Source organism: Centroberyx gerrardi, chromosome 20 (genome assembly GCF_048128805.1).
Source record: "Centroberyx gerrardi isolate f3 chromosome 20, fCenGer3.hap1.cur.20231027, whole genome shotgun sequence".
Lineage (NCBI taxonomy): Eukaryota > Metazoa > Chordata > Actinopteri > Beryciformes > Berycidae > Centroberyx > Centroberyx gerrardi.
The window spans coordinates 4,265,226-4,278,279 of NC_136016.1; the positions used below are offsets into that span (position 1 = coordinate 4,265,226).

Genomic DNA, 13,054 nt, shown 5'->3' on the forward strand with positions numbered 1-13,054 from the left:
ATTAATAGTTTAAAGTTGAAAGAGACAGAACATTCTGGGAGAGAGACGGGGATGACTGACGTGAGGTTCCATGCAAGTTCAGGACTCGAACCCATGGACCCAGGACTGATTTCTTCCACTTCCTGGTTTCTTGTATTCTGAACGTCGCCAAACAGGAAATACCTGCAGTCAAGTGCTCGGAAATACATATTCATGTCAAATAAAGTGAACAACCATTTCCGTTACATAAGTTATTTTATGACCACCATTTTGAAAATGTCATGGCAAGACACAACAACTTGCTGGACTTTTCTTTTGCGGTTGACATTGCAACGCTTAGTATGCTGTAAAATATGAACTCTAAATGTATCATCCGCGAAGTGCATGTGTGTTAAGTGTGAAAATCCGATTAGTAGCTGGTCAGTAGCAACCAAGTCTACGGGAAACTTCAAACACGGCGTTTGACGGCTTCAAACGAGTTTGAACAAGGTGAATACTTGTGGTTTTCCCATGTGAAGACAGACAGGGCAACCTTAGGTTTCCTATTTCAAAATATAGCCGTAAACCTGCTAAGAAAATCTAGGTCCACCCATCTCGTCTCAGCCAACCAGAAGAGAGTGAACTCTAACTGTGTCCAATCAAAGCACAGGGTCGCTTCTTCCAGACAGAACGCTCCCCAACATGGCGGCTCTTTTACGGGAAAGGCACAGAGCTACATTGGATATCCGACAGAAAAACGAGTAATATAAAGGATATTTACACGGAATTGAACATAGCGAATGGTGAGTTCGTAGACAAATATTATGTACAAACGGACTGCGTTGTTGTTCAAACGAATGCTGTAACAGTGTAATTTGAAGCCCGTCTTAGCATCTGCTTTTGACACCGAATGAAGGGGACGCCTTGCCCCACTGCGAGCCGCTCTCTTTCGTACGGAGAGAACGATACGCCAAGCTCCAGTCAATATCCTGTCAATTTAATTGTTCCTTATTTATCGACAATGTTATATACCTGGTCGAACATGACTTGCGATGTTTTCTTAATTTTTAGGATCCACCCTTCAACACGGCATACATTCAATACACCAAGCAACGCTCAATTCAATATGTTTTGACCTTTGAGAACTGGTTCTCCTGTACTTCCCGCAATCTCCTTCCACCATAACACTAACTTAGTGGGCGGTAGCGAGAAGTGTGAACCAATTAATCAGAAAAGTTACGATTTAATAAAGTGCTTGTTGATGGATCAAATGTATGCCGAAGTTAAGAGTGGCTCCTAACGATTGGTTAAAATGTCTTGAGTCATGTTCTAGGAGGTCTTTACTTTTGCCGATATGCAAGGCCATATTATTTTTGTATGGTGTTTGATACAGTAACGTTAGCTAGCTAATGCATGAGCAACGTTGTAAACACAAACTGGGATGTGATTGATTGCAAGTTACGTCACGTGTCTGACGTTAATTATTTAAATTTACGTGAAATGGCTCGTGCCAACCATGTTTGTGGTTTCAGGCAATCCAGCTGCCTTTTATTATAGCATTGTCAGTCTCGCTCTGCTGTCTAAAGTAGCTGAGAGCCCTCGAAGGGCTAACTAATGTTAGCTCACTGAATAGCTAAGTTTACCTAGTAGTAGACTAGTTGTAACGTGGGTTGTCAGGCCTGGCACCGTCTGCTGTGGCACGGCACGCTTATCAGAGAGCTTGATTATTCCAGGCAAAGTGAGAGTTAATCCAGAGATAAGCACCCCAGCCAGAAACTATAACATCGGCCAGGAGTAGATTTAGTTTGTGAGTGACAGACACTGGCCACAAAAGTAGCGGTTTCCTGGCACAGGATGACTGTCTTTGACTCTGTGGGCTATTTAAAGCTTTGATTCTTTAGAGATTGCTTCACATAGGTATTAAATTCTCGAAATGCACACACTACACATTCCCTCTTTAGAACAAGGTGTGGCTGCATCCTGTAGAGTTACCTGTAACCTATTGGATATTGGATATAACTTGCATTACCTACACTGTACATTCCCTGCACTTCCCCTGGCAGTGCAATAGGATTGTTTTTGGGTTGGATCTTTTTTTGGATGATCTTATTTTGTAGTCGGTGCACCCCATCACCCTTCTGTCTGTCTGTCTGTCTCTTTTCTTCTCTGTTTGGCTGAGCGCTGTCAACTCTTTGCCAATGGAGACTGCTGACTCTGGAGTTCAGTGGGTGTTTTGTGCCAGAGGAAGCTGCTTATGTGGTCAGTGTGAGTGAGGCTGGTGTCAGTAGATTCAGGGCCTTGGTCCCATTTTCAATAGAGCTATTATGCTAGCATCTGGGTCCTGTAGCTGTAGTTACGCTGTAATAACGCTATACTCCATGACAGCATGGAACGTACTGCATATAAGTAGCTCAAACCGGTTTGGCAGCAGTAAAGCCTCCCCAAGCAGGGTGATATGTGTTAAGTAACGCCCAACACCTTAATCAACCTGCCCTGCATTATGTGCTTGTCATTCCAGTTCAACTTACATATTAATGCACACCCATTTCATTCATCCACAGATTCCTACATGCATGTAATGAAGAGGACACCTGTGCTGTGGCCAGCCCTAAACGACAATTAATCTCCCAAAGAAAACCCCATATCCCAGAGCTCCCTACTTCTGTCTGCTGGCCCCTACAGGTGTGGGTGTGCCTGCCATCAGACTGGCAGAGGAGGCGGGCAGGAAGGTGTTGCCAGGTGGGGGACCAAGGCTGCACCCACCTGCCTTCTCCATCTTCCTCCGCCCTTGGCTGAAGGACTGGAGCTGCAGCTTCCAGAGGCAGCCGGCTAAGAAGGATCCACCCGGGGGCCTCGAGTGTGCGGCGTCCAGCTTTGGACATTGCAGAGTGGCATTGGCAGGGCTCTGCCAGGTGTCAGTGGCTGGTTGAGGAGCAGAGTATGTTGAGTGGCTCTGGTTGCCATGGAGCCGCAGGATAAGAAGCAGGTGAGTTTGGTTGCCTCGCGCCCTTCAGCATCTGCCTCTGCTACCTACCTGTCCCTGGGGTGGAGAGGTGTTTATGGAACAGACAGGGCCCCCGGGATTTACACTACATTGAGGAGAATGCTAAGCTAAGCTGCAGTGTGCGCCAGCATAGGCTCCTGCTGCTACACAGTGATTTTGGCATGTTTCCGGTGAATAATGCAGGTCAATGTATGCAATACTCTTCAGGGAAAGTCTTTGTTTGCGATATAGCAGATGTATAATCAGAAGTCTTGAGGTTGCTGATTGAGATGCCAAAGGGGAAGTTGAAATGCTGTCACTTCATTCTTCAGAAGTTGCAAAAGTGTCAGTTACACACACAGGTTCTATATAGTACCAGAGGTTGGCTCTTTAAGTTTGTAACATAGCAAAACCCTTTTTGGTGCTATGAAGAACTCTTTCAGAAAGGTTCTCTATAGCACCATACTCAAATGGTTCTACCTGGAACTAGGGGTGGGCAATAGTTTACTAGTCAGCCAACAACCGACTGTTCGACTAGGCTTATACATTTTTTTTTTCACCTTTATTTTGACTTCCAAATTATGTCAAAGTATATTTTACACTATGTTATTAGTGTTTTCATGTCTACTAATTTGATATAAGCCATGAATCCAATTTTCCCCTAGGGGATCAATAAACCTTTATCTTTATTAAGCCTAGCTCTACATTTTGAACCTGTGCATGGCGGTATGAAATGCTGCATACTATAGCCTTTTCAGACATGGCTGCAGGTCCATGTTCAACACGAGCACAAGGGAAGAAGTAGACCAGAAAGATCTTTTAAATTTCTCTTTGCCCTTTTTCTTAATTAATGTAAAAAGAAATTGATAAGCATTCTGCCTCAAAAAATGCACTGTTCATGCTTTTTCATGATTAGATAGCCAAGAATCTTATTCTTAAAGCCTATCTACAGTACAGTCTAAAGCCCTTTTCAGACAGAGAAGTCGGCACACGTTAGTGCAAATGCATCATTGCTAGTTCCAAACCCATTCACACCTCCTTTAGCAAGCCATCAATTTGCCGGCTTGTACCCTTTCACACACAAATCACTACTGCTGTTTTTGCTAAGCAATGCAAGACACGCATCAGCTGTTAAAGATGGCGCTGAGTATAGAAAGTATATATAATATAGGTTTTTTTTTTTTTTTAATATCTTCTTTGTTTGAAAGCGCGCTAAGGCAGTGGAAGTTATACTTACAGCTACTAGTAAAGCAGAGCAGTCTTCTAAAGAACTTGACTGCGGCCAGGAGAAGATATCACACAAAAAGCACCATTATCCACAGGCGCTGGCTAGTCCAAGCCTCTCGGTAAGTAAGTAAACAGACGTGATGGCGTATTGTAGTTTCTGATTGGTTATCTTCGTGATATAGTGTAACATTTTATAACAACATATACCACATAATGCGTAAGAAAGACGTCTTTTTAAAGAACTCCTTTCATAGAGCACAAAAGCCAGCTTTGAACTGGTTTCATAACTTGGGCAGAAGGAAATGCTGGTCTGACCTTTTCGCACAGAACTCAAAGCTGCCAAAAAGCCGGTTTCAAGCCACATTTTTCATCTGTGCGATTTAAATATAGGCCTTTCTTAAGACTGACTAGTCGACCAATCGTTCGGACAACCCACTTACTAGTGGGTTACCTTTTGCACATCCTTACCTAGAACCCTTATACTGCAACAAAGATTAATTTAAAAATGCATGAAATGTCCCAAATCAGCAGTTTTAGAATAACTTTTTAAGAGCCACACTAGGTTCTTTGTTTTAATTTGCCAGCTTTTTATTTGAATAAATCAGAGGGTTCTTTCAGTCATTATGATTCCATACAGAATCACTACCACAACCAAAGAACCCTTGAAGCTTCCTTCGGCTCCTTTTTCTCTGTGGAGATTGGAGAATGTAGGAGAACGCCTCGCATTCTCCCACATTCACTTTCTCACATAAGCGCTCACCATCCCAGTTTTGTTTCGGGCATTTCAGATTACTCATCTGAAGGGTCAATAGATCAAACCTCTTTAGTTAAACATAGATGTGTAGGAGAGACATTTCACAACGGAGCACCGCTGGGTCAACATAACGCGGGTAGGAATGGAAAAATGGCTGCCGCTGACCTGTTGCTCAACAGGCTCAAAGAAGAGCTCTTTCTCCCTCTCCTATCTCAGCGTTCCCACCTATGTGCTGCCTTCTATTATATAATCATTAACTCATAACTGTACAGTCAAGAGCATGTAGCCGGCCCTCCTCCTGAAGGAGACATGAATGTCCTAGAAGTCGTAGAGGTAGAGTAGACCTTCCACTTTCCACATTTGAAATATTTTACATTATTACAGTATGATTGATACAGTGAGCAGGTATGTATAAAATCATACTGGCTAGTAGCTATCTAGGGTATTGGATATATGATGATCATACTGTATATAAAACTGGTTATATACTGCATTGTGATTGCATCTGTAAGAGATCATCTTGTGTGAGGAACGATGGGCCATAAGCCTTATTCACATAGGACTGATATTACCAGGGGACGTCCATTGATTTGTAATAATTGCAGAGATTGTCATTGATCTTAATACTGTGGGAATCTGCCATGTCTGTAATTTGTTAAGTAAAAATTCTAGCACAAACTACCTACCGTATTTTGGTGAAGACAGAGAAAATGGAGGCAGTAGTGGAAGTGACAAATTGTAAAATCTTGACCTTATGTAACTGTATCCTGGACGCTGGTGATTTCAGCGATTTTCATTATCTTGCGTGAGTGCATTTCATGAAACGCAGAGGTTGAGGGGTAATTCATTAATTACATGAGATTTCCGGTCCCATATAATACTAGTCCCATGTGACTAGGCTATAGGGTGAGTGGCTTGAATGATGTTTGCGATCTTGCAAGCAGCGGCCCGTTTCTCTGCGTGAGGTTATGCGATTTTGGCCGAGGGAAGCTGTCCCGAGTGCGATGGAGGTTAAGTGCCGGGACTCTGTACTTTCCTCTGGGCTCCATTTCACGCCGTCTGATACTGGGCCAGGCACCGGCCAGTTCAGCAAGGACACCTGCTCTTCGTCTCTTCCTCCGCCTCACTGTCTTCCCTGCTCTTGATCTCTCTGTCTTTACTCCTCTCTTATCTCTAGTTGTGTCAGTTTTCTCTCTCTGTCCCCTGTTTGTGCATCGCTACATCACTGCAAAATATGCTTCGCTGGCAAGAGGGGAACAAAGCCCAACTAGGGTTATGCAGGCCAGGTTGGCAATGTTCCTCTTGTCAAAAGAGCCTCTTTCTCTCCCCCTCTCTGTCTGTCCCTCTTTTTCTCTTTCAGCCCCCCCCCTGCAGTCGGGGCTTTGTTGCTTAGTTGCCCAGCCAGCTACTGAACAAGGCTCGGCCCGAGCCAGAGAGGCAGCCAGACTTTGTGTTTTTGAATGAGAGTCCAGCTGGCAGCCTGCACTGATGCTGGGCTCGGCTGGCTGGGCTCTGCTGTGTCTGCGGCCCAGTGAAGAGAGGAATTTGGGTGAGGTTTTTGCAGCATCACCGACTCTCCCCGGCTACAGAAATGACCAGGCCAGTTCTTTAGCAATGACTTAGTTATGGTCTGTTTTTGACAGCTAGTTTCCGGAATATCACTATTCGTGTCACGCATCGCGGCTGCCGTTAAGACACTGTCCTCGCAGCTTCGGCAGCAGCAGTACAGATCTGAGAGCGAAAGGGAACAGCAGGGCCGTCATGGTGCTGAAGATGAGAGAAGGGATCTGTCTCAGGAAGAAGAGGACTGTAAGTTGGCCATCTTAGTATGTTGTCTCTTGTCCGATTAAAGCTGTATCTGTCTGTCTGTAGCCGAGCAGATTAAGCCTCTCAGAGCGGATAAATAAATGGAGCAAGGCTGTTTTTTTGCCTGTTTGGGTGAGAGAGAGTGTGTCAGTCAAATAAAGTTCAGGCGAGTCTTTTGGTGTGAATAGTGATGGTTGCATTTTTGTGCAATACGCATGCTTGTGTTTTGCTCATGAGCATCCGAGGTTAATCTAGGTCCTGCTCAGGTAGTGGGTGCACTCTGCTTCACTAAGGCTGCTTAGGCTCCTTGTGTCTCTGCTGCGTGTTTATGTCTGTCTTGAGGATTTTGTTGAGGCTTTGTTACTCTGGGGAAATGGGAAGATATTTATAGCCTAGCTAAGTGGGATGTGGAGCTTGAAAGCTGAGCCTTGTGTGAGTGTGTGTGTGTGTGTGTGTGTGTGTGTATGTGTTCATATTTGTGTATGTCTGTCCGTGTGTGTATACGCAGGCCCTTGTAGACACACACATCCTCACGCTGACATGGGAGTGTGGGAAAAGGTTGCTTTCCCACTAACATTAGATATGGCTCTCTGTCTTTCCCTTTCTCTATTGCAAACGCATTGATTTCCTCTTTGCTCAGCTATTTCCATGTATGGACTGTTGCCTGATGAAGTTCAGCATCAACATCTACTAATCAGGCAACAGTACTGAAGGTCTCAATTCCAATTGTTTGCCATTTAACCTAAATCACCACTGCTCCTTGTCAGTATGTGACTTATGTAACAGTGTTTCTTCTTATCATTCTCTCATAGGTATAACTAGAACGCGCATGTATTGACCCCAACAGTATTTGTGTGAAATGTTAGTATTCAGGGGGGTTAAATGTATTCACCTACTGTTTCTATTAGGGCAGCACAATTAATTGTCTATTGCAATTCCACATTTATAATATTAGAATACTGGCATGGTGGCAATATTGAAACATTTCATTTAGAGTGTCTGCTGTAGTTGCTAATAGTCAAAATGTTGATGTATGGTGCAAATACTGCAGTTAAATAATTTGGTCTTCAAATCAATCAAGATTGTCGTTTCAGCCAAAATCGTGCAGGCCTAGTTTCCATGGCAAAGCGGTAAACAAATGTATGAAAGCGATGTTCAATGTGCTGTTGCAGGAGGAGGAGGCTGTGACTCTGGGCCTCTCCACCGGCCAGGCTCTGGGGAAGCTCCGGGACCAGCTCTGCAGCCTGCTGGAGCAGCACCAGAGGACTGCACGCAGACGAACCTCTGCACAGGTACAGGCACACGCACACGCTCGTATCAGTGTGCTTCCCTTCACTACATTCATTCCCTAACCTAAACCAAATCCTAATTCTAGTCTTAACCCTAAACCCTAATCCTAATCCTAAACTAACCCCTTGTAGGAGTGAGGGCTGGCGAGAATGTCCTCATGTTCGAGGATTTTCATCATCTTTGTATTCTTGTGAGGATGTTTGGTCCTCATAAGGATAGAGGCATAAGAACACACACACAAAATGCTATGCTTGATCCCATCTACTAATAGCGACACAGCTCCCCATCCAAACTCTTTAAATAAGCCGTCACATGCTATGTCAAATGTGTTGCGTAACGCGCTGCGTATCGTTTTGCTTACTTGTTGTTTTATCCGGTTATCATAGGAACAGTGGGTGAAGAGCTTCCTTTACCATGGCAACCGTCACTCCTGTCTCCAATGGCCAGGAGCCGCGCTCACTCTACTCGTGGTGCTGGGACTCTTCTGTTGCCATGGCAGCCAGCCAAAGGGCAGGTAGGTGCCCTCTTTTTACACGGAGCTGAATCGTCCTAGCTTTGAATGTCTATGAAGGATGTACAGCATTAACAAAAAAATGCTGAAGATGCAGTGCAGTGATTTTTAATTCAGCTAGGAAAGACTTGTATTTCTAATTCTAATTTCAGTGCTGCCTCTTGGCCAGGTCTCCCTTGTAAAAGAGAAATTGGTTCTCAGTGTTCAAAAATGCGAGGAGTGTCATTTTTTCAGTTCTTCTCTGCATTAGTGCTCCTCTCTTTACGCTTAGCTAATTCTCAGCAGTTGGAGGTGGTGTGGCGCTATCCACATGTTTAGCACCACCCACTTTTTGATGACCATCATGTCTGAAGCTGCAAAAGCGTACTCTAGAAATCAGGAAATATGTCTCGTCAAATTAGAAACTACAAGCCGGGGGTTATCGACACGTAGGTCTCCCTCTCTCTCTCTGCCGTACTCGCTCACTTGCTCACAGACCAGTTCCCTGAAGTGAGAAATTGCAAATAATCGCATTAGTGTCATTTTACACCAGCTGTCATTGCTCTCACCATACACCATACAAGACAATCTTTCACCTCTCTTTCACACTGTCTGCGGCTACCTCATTAATTATGCATCCCATTGACCAATCAGAGTGCTCATTGAAATTGGGGTATGTTTGATGTTATTTTCACTGAGAAGTAGATGGAATTGGTGCAGTTTGATTCTGTTGACAGCCAGAGGGCATTAGTCAAAGTTCCACAACAGTTATAGTTATATTTGGAGAAACTTTACATCAGCAAGCCTTTTGTTAAGCAATACCATGAGATTGGGAAATGCGATTGTCATTGCACTGGACCTTTTTAAAGACTGATTAATTCTCACTTCCCTCATTTGTCACATTATGGATCTGCTCTCTCTTTTCCTCTCCGCTCATCTTCCCATTCCTCTCTCTCCTCCACCCTAGTTCTGGTATAGAGCTGGTGAACGCCGCAGCCCTCCTCCTCCTCTTCCTGCTGAACCTGCTGCTGGTCGGACGGCAGGAGAGGCTGAAGAGGAGCGAGATGGTCCGGCGCCTGAAGGGCATCATCACACAGCTCGACGGTGAGTGAGGCTGGTTGACTCAGAATCCTTGTGTCTTTGTTAAACTCTTCTTTCTCACTCAACTTCAACATATTTCATACGTAACATATTTGTTACTGATTGGCTGAGAGAGGAACTGCATCATTTGACATGTTTACTGTTATCTTGTTATACTCTATTTTCTCTAGACTATCTGTCGCGGTGTGTGGGTGAACCGGTGCGGTGGTCTCCATCTCTCTACCCCGACCTGTACACGCCCTCATCCCCGTCCTGGTCCCTCCACTGGACCTACCGCGACTCGCAGCTGGTCAACCTGCCTGTCAGTCTGCTGGTGGAAGGAGACATCATCGCCCTGAGACCCGGGCAAGAGGCATTTGCATCCCTTAGAGGGATTAAGGTTAGTTTGCGTGTGGTTGCATGTGCACACACACATACACACACAAGACATGCATACAAGTGAGGGGTGTGTTCTAGCTCACACAGTCGTCAATTGCATCTTCTTCATTTGAGGAGGCTTTTAATCTTGGAAAAGCCAGCTGTTTGCATGTTGATGTCCCTCTTTTCTTCTCTTTAGGGTTCATTTACCAAAACACAGAATCTGATGTAACTTTCCCTTATGCTGTTTTGGATGAGCACTTGGGCGTACACCTAGTTCACAACATTATCCGATTTCTAACCTCTCTACTGGTCTCAACAACAGTAGGCTGAAAGGATGGCTGACCCCTCTGGCTCGAAACAGCCCGCTCAGCAGCGCAGAAACTGAACCATGTGTCACCAGCTTTGTCCGGTTCCCCCTCTACAGGATGACGAGCACATTGTGTTGGAGCCAGGAGATTTATTCCCCCCGTTCTCCCCTCCTCCCTCCCCGCGGGCCAACGAGAAGAGAGGCCCCCAGAGCCCCCAGCAGCACCGCCTCTTCAGGGTGGTCCGAACTCCGGTACTGGACCCTGTCAGGTGGGGAACTTGGCTATGTTGGGCCTAGAGGTTCACAGTTGTTTTGTGCTGCTGGAATGTGAAGGAGAGAGAATATAAAATACAAGATTAAATGTTAATAGAAATGTTCAAAGATCTGTTGTCCAGCTCACTGTATTTGATAGTATTAAGGTGAAGGTATTTCCTTAGTTCTTAATCATAAATCTGTAAAAACCACCCTATACACATCCATATGTACAAGAAAATGCAGGCTGGAAGGAGCTGTCAGTATGTTAGTACAAAGTGTTAATCATTTCTGAAGAGGTGCGTTAGGGGTGAGCATGTTTTCCCATCTTCTGAATGATTCTCCAGGCTTTCATATATCCCATCCAAATGCAGATGTATGATTATAGATGTTGGGGGGTGGGGTGGGGGGGGGGGTGGGGGGTTAGGGTTAGATATTCAAGTTTTATAAAAAGTTTATTATCCTTTTGTCCTCTCTTTGTTTCAACAGGAACAGTTTAGAGCAGGCGCTGTCTCGGCCAATCACCGCGCTGGATAATGAGAGGTTTACTGTGCAGTCAGTCATGGCCAAGCTAGCCTGTCCTATCGTGCTGGTGAGCAATTACATGGAGGATCTAAATTGCTTCTGCCATGTGTTTGGCATCGCTTGTTATCTGCTTAAAACAACCCAAGGACAGCTCTTCATCTTATTCAGAAGTAGCCGACTCCTCTTGTTAAATGAATAACGTTTTCTATGACCTCTGCCTTTAGGTGGCGTTCTTGCTGGTGAACATTGTCCGGTATTTCTGTGATGCACCCAGTCTCACCCCTCCCTGCTACAACTTCTTCCAACTGCAGGTAAAAACATTCAAAATTATAAATGTTTAGAGTATTTTGCCACTTTCACCATGCTATATATTTGCTTTTTTTGTGAGTATTATGATTATTAAAATGAGGATAAATGCGCTTTAATTGATCCAGCTAACCCAGCTATTGGACTGCTGCCTTTTGAGCTCATACAGTAAAAATTGTCTCTCACAATACATATTATGTGATTTAATTGTATTTTTGCTTATGGACAATGGATGTTGTTTGTCTGGAACTTTAATGTTTGCTAAGAACGTCCTGATAGAAGGGGCTGGAAAAGTCTTAAATTATACTATCTAAACCCAGGGCCTTCAAAGTTCTTGAATAAAGTTAAATGAAGCATGTAAAATCCAATCTTCTTAAATTCAGGTTTAGAGGTGTTAAAATTGTTGACATTCAAAAAGTCAGGCTTCTGGCCAGGTTTCTCTTGAAAGGCAATATATATATTTTTTTAAATCTCAACAAAACTATCGATTTGAATAAAGGTTAAAAACTAGATGGCACTCAACAGAGCGCATACCTCTGCCTATGTGATTGTCAAGATATGCCAGTCAGACTTTCACCAAAAGTTAATAATTTCTTCCATAGATATGCCTGTTCAAATTCTTGCCACTTTAAATTGGCAGCTCTCCAGTGGTTCCATGTTGTTTGAGCCAATAATGGAGGGTTTGTTATATGCCTTTTTGTGAGAAGCCACGCCCCCCTTTGGCCAATCAGTGTGAAAAGTGAATCAGTTCTTCCTTGCCCCATAACCAACCTTTCCACAAAATTTCATGGAATTCCATAACATAACCCCCGAAACATAAACAAATGAGGTGTCGAGATGAGATGTAAATGTGTGAAATGGTGTTTGCAGCTGATGGGCGTTCTGCCCATCTTGCCCCTGCTCTTCCCCATCATGTGGGTGCTGGTGAACGCCTATGGAGAGGCCCGGGTCCTCGCCGAGTCCAGCCGCGCTTCACCCACAGGCCTGGTGAGAGACCCACACACACGCACACACACAGTCACACTTAACTTTTTCACGTAACTTTGTGTTGTGCGCTGACAGGAACAGAGAGAGAGCTGTCACCACTAACAGAGGATTCATGCCCTTGTGTTCTATGTTGTAACTAACAGCTAAAGACAGACACACACACACACACACACTTTAGGGTTAGACCGATATTGTGGTTTGGGACATTTTGATCAGATTCTACATAAGCGTCCATGAATATGCTATTGTTCTTCTATTCTTATTGTCATCCTCAGTTTCAGTGGAGAGTTTTAGTATCCCATGATGGTCAAAATACTGTTTCAGAGGCTTTTCCACCCCGACAAGAATAAAAGTATCTGGGAAACCATAGGCAGCTTCAGTCCAAAAATATTGGTATTGGCCTTCAAAAACCCATATCGGCCTAACCCTAACACACACATACACACACACACACACACACACACATAGACACACAGAGGAGAAACAGTGAGGGCCTCCCTCTGTTTTAACTAGACTCTTCTCTCGCCCCAGCTTGCTAAGTTCTCTGAGGATACTCTAAGCAGCTACACCGAAGTGGTTTCCTCCCAGGTATAACCTCTCGCTGTCTCGCTCCCCCCCTCCCTCCCTCCCTCCTCCGCTCGCTTGACCCCCCCCCCCCCCCCCGCCTGTCTTCACTCGCTCGCTGCAACCCCCTCTGTGGAACCCTGT

The 13,054-nt window shown here is 44.6% G+C and overlaps 1 protein-coding gene across 4 annotated transcripts in view; it reads left to right on the forward strand.

The window, feature by feature from the left end:
• The first annotated feature begins 649 nt into the window (after positions 1-649).
• Positions 650-13,054, forward strand: part of tmem94 (transmembrane protein 94) — a 29,357-nt gene continuing 16,952 nt past the window's right edge. For 3 of the 4 annotated variants that reach the window (XM_071922906.2, XM_071922907.2, XM_071922909.2), the window contains exons 1-11: positions 650-761; positions 2,520-2,944; positions 7,901-8,020; positions 8,405-8,532; positions 9,476-9,612; positions 9,780-9,988; positions 10,394-10,545; positions 11,018-11,120; positions 11,278-11,364; positions 12,230-12,346; positions 12,878-12,934. In XM_071922906.2, the coding sequence (XP_071779007.1) occupies positions 2,921-2,944; positions 7,901-8,020; positions 8,405-8,532; positions 9,476-9,612; positions 9,780-9,988; positions 10,394-10,545; positions 11,018-11,120; positions 11,278-11,364; positions 12,230-12,346; positions 12,878-12,934 (1,134 nt within the window). In that variant the 5' untranslated portion in view covers positions 650-761; positions 2,520-2,920. The remainder of the gene's footprint in view (positions 762-2,519; positions 2,945-7,900; positions 8,021-8,404; positions 8,533-9,475; positions 9,613-9,779; positions 9,989-10,393; positions 10,546-11,017; positions 11,121-11,277; positions 11,365-12,229; positions 12,347-12,877; positions 12,935-13,054) is intronic. The other variant, XM_071922908.2, reaches the window with a different exon arrangement.